Source organism: Pinus tabuliformis, chromosome 6 (genome assembly GCF_031772625.1).
Source record: "Pinus tabuliformis cultivar Carrire ecotype Pingquan chromosome 6, CPIR1, whole genome shotgun sequence".
NCBI classification, from domain to species: domain Eukaryota; kingdom Viridiplantae; phylum Streptophyta; class Pinopsida; order Pinales; family Pinaceae; genus Pinus; species Pinus tabuliformis.
Window position 1 is genome coordinate 1,912,579,888 of NC_142292.1, and position 11,541 is coordinate 1,912,591,428.

The window sequence follows — 11,541 nt, forward strand, 5'->3', positions numbered from 1 at the left end:
AAAGTTAAAAAACACACAGAGTATAGTTCGCATTGGTTAAATGATGGTACATATAAATATGGGGTGTGTCTTCTAAATATAGAAAAACTAACTTGCACACATAATTATTTAATTGAGAGAATATCTCAACCACTCACCAATATAGGAGTACTACTTGGAAGGATTCACACAACCAACCAAATAGGCTTATACAATTTCCTAGATAATAGAAACAAACAAGTTAACACAGTGATGCAAGTGACGGTGAAAGGCTTAAACAATTTCCTAGATAATAGAAACAAACAAGTTAACACAGTGATGCAAGTGACAGTGAAACGCTCTGATATGAACAAATTTCATATGAAGTCAGTTGTAATAACCTATTTACATACTAGCACAACCACATTATAAATATTAATGTGATCGACATAACCAAAGGCTTAAAACTATTGCAATAAAAATATCATTATTAGGTATTGCATATCAATTAAAAAAATAAAATAAACTTCACAAACCTCCCCACCTTAAATTGAAATTAAAAGCCTTTGATTAATTAAAAATCTCCATAATAAAATACTCTAAATCTTGATGATTAAAAATATTATTTATATTTCATATATATATATAAATTTTTATAATTAATAATAATTTAATTTACATAAATATAAAAGCTATAACGTTGTGCAACAACACATGAGAACCTTAAAAAAAAAAAGAGCTAGAATAAAATTAACGATTTAAGAGTAAAAACCAATTAGCTGAGCTTTGTGAGAAACAGCGTTATCCATAACCTATAACGTTATGGGAATCTACTCTAGGAAAGCTCAATTACTGAAGCACGCGGGATTATTGTTATTGAAACACGATAACGGGTGTAGGTGTATCTGATGAGAAGAATGCGCAGACCGTAATGGTTATGCTTGCCATTAGGTTTGATGAGAAAATGCGCAGATTGCGATGTTTGTTTCGCATTAGATGGGAAGGTGCATGACAAGTAGTTGATTTTTATGCTATTATGTTTAGAATTGTGATTTGTTTGGTTGATGAGTTATATAAATTTTAGTTAGTGTTGTTACTTGGTTTTTTAATTATGTGTGTTATTGTTTATTTTTGGTATATCAGATGTTTATAGTTTTGAAAATTTAAAATTTTGTAAGTTTCTATACATATGTGATGTGTCATTAATTATTTGGATAATAGATTGCGATTTTAGGTTTAAGATTTGTGACTCTATATATGAGATATTGATTAATTATTTAGGTAATAGTGTGATTGTAGTGAGAATGTGTAGTTTATTTTATTTTTGCTTTTGTTATTTTTATATCTTTTTTTGCGTGCAATTTACTTTTGTCACCACTGTCAGTGTTAAAGTAGTTGGCACTCCCTGGTTGGATCAGTGATAAGTGTGATATTGTTTGGGATCTACCAGTGGACCTTGTATACATGTTATTTGAGGATTAGTAACAAACCCGAGCTTCATAGCAAATTAGAATTTGAAATTTTAATCACTATTTCCACCCATATTCAAATTTTCACTGTCTAAATCTTAGAAAAAATTTATAACAAAAACATCAGAATATTTTAAATGAGCTAGCCAAACAACTAAACACTAAGATCATAAGATTTAATACAAATGTAATAATCTAAGCACCTTGGAAGTGACCAAAAATCAATCAATATAATTTTATGCAACATGATAAGTTTGCTATAATTGCACCTTAGGTTGATGTTTTAATAATGACAAGAAATAATGAACTTTGCATCAAAGTGGTTATGGATGAACTTTTGGTTGGCCTCAATGTGATAGCATTGTTGTCACTTCATTGTTATCTTGGACCTGAAGTAATTGGTTATATTAATGAAATGTTCATTAATCACACTATGTATGTGCTTGAATTGTTGAACAAATTTGTTATGGAAGATTGTAAATATTTCTTTTATAGCTGTGGAACTGAATTTGAAACTTTCAATATTTGAAAATAGGGAATTAGTTGATAGTATTAGGTATAAGAGGTTGATTGGAAGCTTATAAAGAAAAAATGGAATGAGGAAAAAAAAAGAAATGCTAAATTAGTTTAACGTACAAAAGTTTTTGGTCTTCCTTAGCAGAAAAACAAAAACAATTCACTTTCCTATAATAATTTTGTAAAATAAATAAATGAACGAATATGTATGACTATTGTCCAAAGATATATTGCAAAATGTAAACAAAGGTTTTAGTCTTCCTTTGGAGAAAAACAAAAACAATTCACTTTCATATAATAATTTTGTAAAATAAATAAATGAGAGAATATTTGTGGCTATTGTGAAACAATAGTTGCAGCCTCTTCTACAAGTGTTGAAAATATCAACTTAGAAAGAAAAATGTAAAATTGGACTCAGATTTTTCATGATCTTAGCCTAATTCAAAAATATACTTAACCCATATAAAGTCAATGAGCCAAAATCAATTATCATGGGACCACACATCTTTCCTAGCCACATTTTTTGACGGGGCCACTCATTTGGGTACATGTGGATGTGGTTTTATCATCATGATAAATGAATATACTCACTTCTCCACATACTGGAACGGAGGACTCGGCTCCAATAATAAAGCAGAAGCCATTGCCCTTGCAGGTCTATTAAATTTATGTCTCTTCCTTAATATATAGCAGGTATCAATCTTTGGTGATTCGAAAGTATTGGTGGATTCGTTAACAAAGAAAAATCATATTATGGCACCACAACTGGCTGGTTGGAGGGATAGGATCAACTATTACCTGGGCTACATGGTCTGCAGCTCTATTGAGCACATCTGCAGGGAAAAAAACACAAAAGCCGATTCACTTTCTAAAATGGGACTCCTTGCTTCACTTGGTATATGGAATTTAGAGATTTTCTGTGAGGGAAAAACCTTCCAGATCTGTTATTTTGCATTTCCAGAATTCTAGTCACAGATGATCTACATGCCATTCAATTCTCAAACTGCTTATGCTCTCTTTTATTATGTTTTCTTCTTACAGCCTTTCCACATGGTAAACTGTGAAAGTATTTTGGACATATGTTGTTTTTAGTTTTGGATATGCTGCCATTAGTACTGATCTTATGAGCTTAAGTCTATTTGGACTAATGACCTTATATAACCATCTTAGATGTATCTTTTTATTGGACCTTATATCTCTCATATAATATAAAGCTTTTTCGTTTTTGAAAAAAAAAACAATAAAAATGATCCCTGACGGTCATCTATAGCAAATGTCAGTTTATCAAATCTCTCCATAATCAAAAGCATCATCAAACCCCAATTTTGTTTATCTCAGTCAAATTAATTACAACACTAAAATTGACTTTAAATTTTAAATTAAATATTAAAAAAATAGTTTATTTTTCAAAACGAAATTGAATACACTCTAGTCAAAGCATTGCAGAATACATCCAGCATCCGGACATTTTTACAAAAAGAACGTGTAATTCAATTCATAAACAATTATTGTTACCCATTTATAATAATGATGAGAATTATTGGTGGACGGTTTAAGCATAGTCCAATATAAGTTGAACATAGAAGTTTCTCGTTTTGCTCCAGATATACATAATTTGATGTGTTCACTCATCATTCGCTGATGTCAAACGGTAATTTCATGGACCACAGGCAACAAATTCCGCTCTTACTACCGGTTAAAATATCACCGGTCTTTTCGTCGTATGTAAGTGCCGTTATCGGATATCTCATTACCCTCTTTCTCAATTCAGAACCGTTGGAAGCATTAGGTCTAATCTTTGACAGCAAGTCTCCCGTAACTAAGTTGCTCACGTTGATCACCCTATGATCAACGTCAACGTCATCGTCATACTGCGTAGTAGGAACTTCATCGATCATCCATTCATCAACGGCATTATCATTTGAAAGGCAAACAGAAATGGCAATACGCTGTCCATCTGTAATGAAAATACCACCTGAAACTGGATCAGTGCGGCTAAAGCATTTGGACTTAAAATCGTGGTCTAGACACATCTGGTACTTGTCAAATGTGACCTTAACAGACCCCTGTGGATCATGAACTTCAACCCCGTCATCGGTTTTCACCAAGAACACATTCGGTTTTTCCAAATGGTAAGGCGTCAGCGCTGCATCAGGTTGTGTGGATTTTAAATGTGTAGCCGGTTTGGGTGTGGTATACAGCATGGTGTACCGATTCAATTCGAAAACTTTGTATTCATTGTCTGGCAGATTAGAAATAATACCCACACAATTTGGAATATCAAGATTCCATGACCTTATTTCGGTGTCTTCTGCAAAAATCTCGTGAGGTGTTCCTTCTCTGATCGATTCAATTGGAATGCTTCGAAACTTTCGGTCTGGATTTTCATCTTCATCTCCCAGAACTATTATCAAAGAATTATTATTGGTGTTAAAACATATGTATTCAACGTCAATTACATAACTCCATCTTATGGGTGTCCCATCGTTACCCCTTAGAGGTGAGATTTCATGTAGGTCGAATGGAATAATATAGGATTCGCTGCCTCCAACAAAAGCAGCAAATATTATGTCATGTGCTATGACCAATGCGCTTACAGGATCCCTGTTCGCGGGATAGTTGAAAGGTTGTAAATGGTAATAGCGATTAATATTACCATTCATGGATAACCAACCAGGCCTATACCTTTAGGGATTGTTCGACTTACAGGAGGCACTAATCAGTCAATAGTCTACTGCTACTTCTAATGCACATAATGCCTCTGTCTCCAGTAGGGCTTTGGCAACCTTTTATCATCCACGGAATGATCTCCTCGGAATGCGAAGTATCTGGAATGCCGAAGGTCCGTTAGGCTTAGGCAGCATCTGGCGATTGGTTGTTCATGTGGTTGTTAAAAGAAGGTGAAGGGGTTCTTCAAAACACGATTCTGTGAGAAACAGTGAGAAATAGTAAGATCAAAACATTTATAATCAGAATTTTAGCGAAAATGAGGAAAGTCTTTTGTCGAACCAACCAATGTGGTTCATCAAAACTTTTTTATTAGAACATAACATAGCGTTTTCAAAGTTGAAAATTAAGCGTGTATTTGATGTTGTCGTAATCATAAAATTGAGTTTTTTTAATAGGGAATTACAATTTTTTATGATTGAAAAATATAAATTGAGCAGGGTTACAATTTTTTTTTGGTGATGGAAGAATATTAAAAAGTGAAAATATATATCATATTGATTTAGTTTAGCCATTAACTTTATTATAATGGTAACCATCTTATATTCAAGTTATGTAATGGAATACAAGATAAGTATTAAGTAAAGTAAGTATTTGAAAAATGTAAAGTGGATAAGAGTATTAACTAAATTTTTTATTATTAATTTAAATAAAGTTATTTTTTTTTAATGAGCTTAGATTTATTTTAAAGGAGAAAGTATCAAAGTTCTAGAGATCTAATTTATTTTTATTCTAAAAGAGGTTTGCATCTCAAGGGATTTGATCACAATGAATGCTTGGTAGATCCCAAGTTAAAATCAATTTAAACTAGTTTAATTTCCCTTTTAAATAGACTATTTTTTTTTGCCACAAGAAGCACTATACACCCCACTCTCGGATAGATGTCAAATATAGATGTTCAACATTTAACATTCAACAAAGTTAATCTAATGGCAATGTTGTCCCTAATTAAAAATTGGTATAATTATTATGTATAAACAAAATATAAATTCAACATTGTATTTCCCAAAGTGGAATTATATGTGGGTTCAATTAAAAAATAAAAGTAATATAGATGGAGAGTATGGTGGAGATGTTGGAGTGTAAACATTTAAATTTGATTAAATAATAAAAAGTCAAAATTAATAAACATAATAAAATTCAATTTGTCATATTGTGATTATGTTTTGGAGTGCAACTTAGCCCCTCCAACTCAACCTAGAAAATATTCTCTCACAAACATTGTACAAATAATTATAAGTTCCATTGGTAGGTTGCGATATGAAGTGGATAAGTGAATTGTTTTCTCAAGAATTTACACTTTTACTTCTACACAAGTGTCAAAGAAAAAATATATAATGGTGGGAAATAACTCCCGCAAGTAATTGATGATAGATATGTTATTTACTTCAGCATAGGTTATTTTCAAATATTTTATTTTTGGATGGTTTTGTGCTAAAAAATCTATACATAAATATCTAAAAATCATGCATGAATATTCTAACTATATCCATATATTATGGCATAAAATATGTAAGGTAGTTATCCACATGACATTATATTGTGCAAAGGATTTAATAAGAAATTTTTGAAATTTATTTTTTTAATAATGTTGAATAATAAATTTTTATTTTTCAAAGTTAAACACTATAATTTGAATTGGTGAATGCTAAATTAATAGTGATCAATAAATAAACAGACAATTAGATAATCATATTTAAAATGAATTAATAAGCACATAAAAACTTAATTGTTACGATATAACAAGTTTCTTAACCATAGATATCTACCTCCACTTTACCATGGATATTATTAAGTATTAAATAGGTTTGTCTACAATACGATGGACCAATACAATGGATTATTAATACCACATCCCAAAGAGCATAACTCATTTCATAATAAAAAATTAAAACATGAAATATTTTATGAATTTTTGAGCATTGATTACATAAAGGGAAAATTATCCATCATATAGATGGAGGGGGGAGAGAGAGCAGGGAGAGGGGTGGGGGTAGAGAAGGAGAGAGTGAAGGTTATAGTAAAATAGCTAGTCAATGGAGCGAGAGTGATGCGGATGAGAGAGAGAACGAGGGAGGTGTAAGAGAGAGGTAGAGAGTGTAACACCTTCCTTCCACATTTGCCCGAGTTACTCACCTACTAAGGTAAAAATGTGATGAAGAGTTACTATGATATGATTAAACTACCCATGCGCAGTTAAGGAAGTGGAACCAACAAGAAAATACCAATTTGACCTTCCTTAGAAGCTACAGAAACTTTAAGAGCCACCCAACCCCTCCAGCTCTCCAAACCTTGAGGAAACTTTCTTTCTCATTGTTCTTGTAACAACCATGGTTAAAATCCATGTAAAAATATATAAGACCATGGTCATGGGACATGTATTCCAAGCTTAATCCTAGTGGTTGTTCATTTTGGTTATTATGTCTAAGGAAATAGAAAAGGCTTTGGGAATGCAAAGTGACATTAATTGACATTTATTTATGAAAATAATGGAAAATAGGAGAAAAGGAAGGTGTAAGGTCACATGTTGCATGTGAGGGGGGAAATTAAGGAAAATAATTGAAATTGAAGAAAATAGAAGCGTCATTGATAAAAATGCTTTTAGGGATCAATAGGCAAGCTTGATTAGTGTAACCTTTTTGTCAGTTCAGATTTGGAACTCTCTCATTATTCTCTCTCTCTCTCTCACTCTTGGACACTTAGAATTTTCTTGGAGCACTTTCGCATTGGATCAAGAAAGGAAAAGAAGCCAAGAGGAAGGAAGGAGCATGCAAGGAAGAGCATGATCAAGCAACTACAACAAGATTCTTTGTAGGTATCGATTTGAATGGGTGACATACTTGCTAGATTTAGTATGCATGATATTGCATGTGGTTCTTTGTTGTCATGGCATGGGGTTTTCCAGGTGTGACAACATTTTTTAGCCTATCCTTACCATTGTTTGATAACCATGGTGCAATGGGGTTCTCATGTTTTGGTTAAGCTAGATTGTCGGATGGATTCAAGGATGAGAGAGGTGGATCTCTCAAAGAAATAAGACATGGCCTAGTAACCACTCAACTAGATTGTGGGTTAGGGTAAAGCCATATTTTGTGTTGCCTCGGTGGGCCCAAGAATCCTTGTCGGTGAATGGCAGGATATACGGTAAATCCTAGAGGTGGTTTACCTTGATTAGGCATTGGAATCCTTGATAGTAAGTGGAGGGATATATGGTAAATCCTATATGGTGGTGTCTTGGTTTTGAGCCTAGTGATCACCTAATCAGATTGTGGATTGTGGTAAATCCTGAGAGACTAGGAGAGAGGAAAATTCCTTATAGTGTAGGTGGAGAAATCCTGTGACATCCATGCTTGTTTTGGCATAGTGATGTGCTAGAGATCATGGTAAATCCTATTAATACATTTTTATTATGTTGTCCTAGTGATCTGGTGTGGCTTACCATAACGCGTTGCTTTTATTTATAAGGGTGAGGCGATTCGCCTTGCGATGCACTTGTTGGTTCTTTTAGTTTGAGTCCCACATTCATGCTTGGAATATGGAATAGGGGTGAATGGCTGAAGAGATGTTTGGCTCAACCATTCTATAATTGGGTGGAACACAGTAGTCCCATCATGGGTTGGATTTTACATTCATTAATAGGAAGTTTTTTCCTTGACATCTTATGTATAAATGTACTTGTTTATATGTGGATTTTATGACTAATGTATTATTGATATTTATGTTTTTTTTATGCTTGTTATAAGCATGTATTATGATGGTGATGATGGATGGATTTCCTCATGTTTTTTTTTTAAATGAATGAACAATTTATATATGACCTAATAGACGATAATGCAACTAATGGTATAAGGGAACAATGCTTCTTAGCAATTCTCAAATAAGTATAAGACCCCTATGCTCAGATTTGTTGTTTACACATGTAGATTACATATTTGTGATATGTTTGACTAATCCACGTGGTTATTGGTGGTTGGCCCCCTATTCTACTTGCATCCCCACCAATGTTTCTTTTCATTTTTCAGTTTCCCTAATTGTAGCACAATTTACTATTTTTGGCATTTTTTTGGGTCGTGAACTTCTGGAGTTGCTTTGAGGCCCTAAACAATGTTTTTTGGGAAAACCATTGTTGGCGAATATGAGTTCTCAACTCAATATTCACTATTATCACTTGTAGTCCTTGAATAGATCTTTTTATCGAGGTATCGTGTGCGTCAAACAAAGATCGTATGCCAAAGTTACAATCCCGGGATGTTGATGTATGAACTTACCCCAATGGGCCCATAGTTTGGTGCTTCATCTCCTAGGATTAGTTTTTTGGATGTTTAAGTTTTTCCATTGTTTCTCAATAATCAATAGGCCTTAGAGCCTCATCGTAACATAGTTTAGAGGCATGTAGCTACCACATCTATTCTCATAGATAAGCTACTATCACCCGAGATACTTTATTTACATTAGGTATGTAACCATATTTCCAGTTTTTGATATTAATGAAATGAAATTTTGTTTCTACGTGTATGGCTACATATGTAATTTGGTCCATTCCTGTTTAAATTTAGATTAGTGGTATCGAAGTATACTACTCTTTCTTAATCCTTCTTTGTATGTCCCCAACGAGGTCGGGGTATAAGGAGTTATGGATTGATCTGGTTGAACATTTGCAAGATCAGCCTCGAAAACCCTGATGGACACCCATGGGGGAACAAAAGAAAGATGAGGGAGCAGGAGATCCTATCAAAATATTGCTCGAGGAGGCCCCCGAGAAAGAAAGGAACTCGATGATGGATAACTTTTCCTAGATCCTTCAACAGTTGTCCACCGCCGGAGCACCCACATCCAACATCTACTCTGGAGGTGACACTCCTTTTAAGGTACAAGTAGACTTTGACATTCCCATATTTGAGGGCTAAATAAATGCATATGCCATAGATAAATTCTTAAATCTGTTAGAAGGATATTTTTAGTTATGATTTTTCTAGTCAGGAAAAAAATATTTTTTCTCTTCTCAAAGTCGCCCCCCACGTCAAGGACTAGTGGGAAACCTACTCTGAGGAGAAGCATGAAAGTACTTTGTAATTGTTTTCAGCCGCACCCACTTGGAATTCGTTCCTAGATGCCATCAAGGAGAAGTACTACCCTGTTGGGAGCTATGAGGGTAAATACATATAGTGGACCATGCTATTGCAGGGAAGGGACCAATACATGTCAAAGTTTAGCAATGTTTTTCATACTCTTCGCATGAAGTTGGGTATCAAAGATTCTACGAATAATTTGGTACTCAAGTATCGTGGATTCATGCCTAGGTACATCTAGGATGAGATAGAGTTCTTGGAGATCTACTCATTCGGCAAAATGTACTGATACGTTGTGAAGATCGAGTAGAAGCTTAAACAGAAAAAGCAAGACTTTGGGTATGTGAATCTAAAGCTAGAGAAAGTTGCCTCAAAACTGCAGAACAAAGGACAAAGCCAAAGCAGGGTGGCCTCAGACAACCCACCAAATACGCAAGAAAATAACAACGTTGCAAAGCTGAAGAAAGATATAAGAAAGTGGTGTGAGTTCCATAAGGGCTCCACTCACAGCACACGTGAGTGTTGGGCCAATAAGGCACTGGTGGCTAAACTGAAGGCTTTTGAATCAGGTGCATGTTCCGACTCTAAGTCAGAAACTGACAAGGGGAATGATAAAGGGAAGTGGATTACAGATGCAGGTCACAATGCCACCGTTGCCACCATAAAAATCCAAAAGTAGGAACCCAAAGATATAGAGGATGAGCAGCGCCTCTTTCACTCTTAGATGTAGGTAAAGTGTTCCCTAATACAATTCATTGTCAACAACGGGAGCCAAAAGAACCTCATTTTAGAATAGGTCATGAAGCAGTTGGGCTTACTGACCATAGCACACCCACAACCGTACACCATCGGGTGGCTTCACCAAGAATGAGATCTTTGCATCAGTTAGTAGTGCCATCTTCCATACAGGATCAAGCCCTTCACGGATGAGGAATTATGTGACATTTCTCCTCTTGATGTTTGTGATGTATTATTAGGCCAACCATACTTGTGGAAGCGACAGGTTATGTATGATTCAATGCATCATGTTATTATTGTTACCATGCGAAATAAGTTGTACACGATACCAGAGGTAGCACCACCTACCGCCATCTCTTTCGTTATTGCAAAAAAATGTAGTAAGTTAATTTTCAAAACTAGAAAATTTGTTTTCCTGATTATATGCCCTAATGAAAAGAAGAACATAGTGGCCATGACCTCGAGATAGGGCCCCTCTGCATGACAACAACAAATGGACAATGTTGTGGAGGAGTACGAGGACATCTTCACCTCCCCCACATGGGTGCCTCTACACTGTCAAGTCAATCACTCCATCGATTTGACCCTAGGTATGTCGTTGCCCAATGGACCAATATATAAATGCTCTATTATGAAGAATGACAAAATCAAGAGGCGGATTCAGGAACTATTGTAGAAAGGTCATATCCGGCCGAGTTCATCACCCTGTGGAAGACATATCATGTTGGTACAAAAGAAGGATGGTACTTTGAGACTTTGTATTGACTATTGGGTGCTGAACAAGATCATTATCTAGAATATGTACCTGATCCCATGGATTAATGACCTTCTGGACCAGCTCAAGGGGGGAAATATTTTAGCAATATCAACTTGAAATATGAATATCACCAAGTACCAATCGAACCCTCCGATGTGTGGAATATTGACTTCAAAGTTAAGGAGGGCCTTTTCAAATGGCTGGTTCTGCCTTTCGGGTTGACGATTGCTCCTGCAGCCTCCATGAGGCTGGTGGATGATATCTTACAACCATTCAACAACTCATTTTTAGTGGTATACTTGGATGA

General features: G+C 34.8%; 1 protein-coding gene across 1 annotated transcript; it reads right to left on the reverse strand.

Annotated features, from left to right (window-relative positions):
• Positions 1 to 3,574: 3,574 nt before the first annotated feature.
• On the reverse strand, positions 3,575 to 4,606 carry LOC149266829 (uncharacterized). Its single transcript, XM_089409250.1, has one exon. It carries the CDS (start codon positions 4,604 to 4,606, stop codon positions 3,575 to 3,577), a length of 1,032 nt encoding a protein of 343 aa, XP_089265376.1.
• Positions 4,607 to 11,541: the final 6,935 nt, after the last annotated feature.

Bases quoted from the DNA above. Each gene is read 5' to 3' on its own strand.
- LOC149266829 (XM_089409250.1), bottom strand. From the start codon at position 4,606: ATGAATGGTAATATTAATCGCTATTACCATTTACAACCTTTCAACTAT.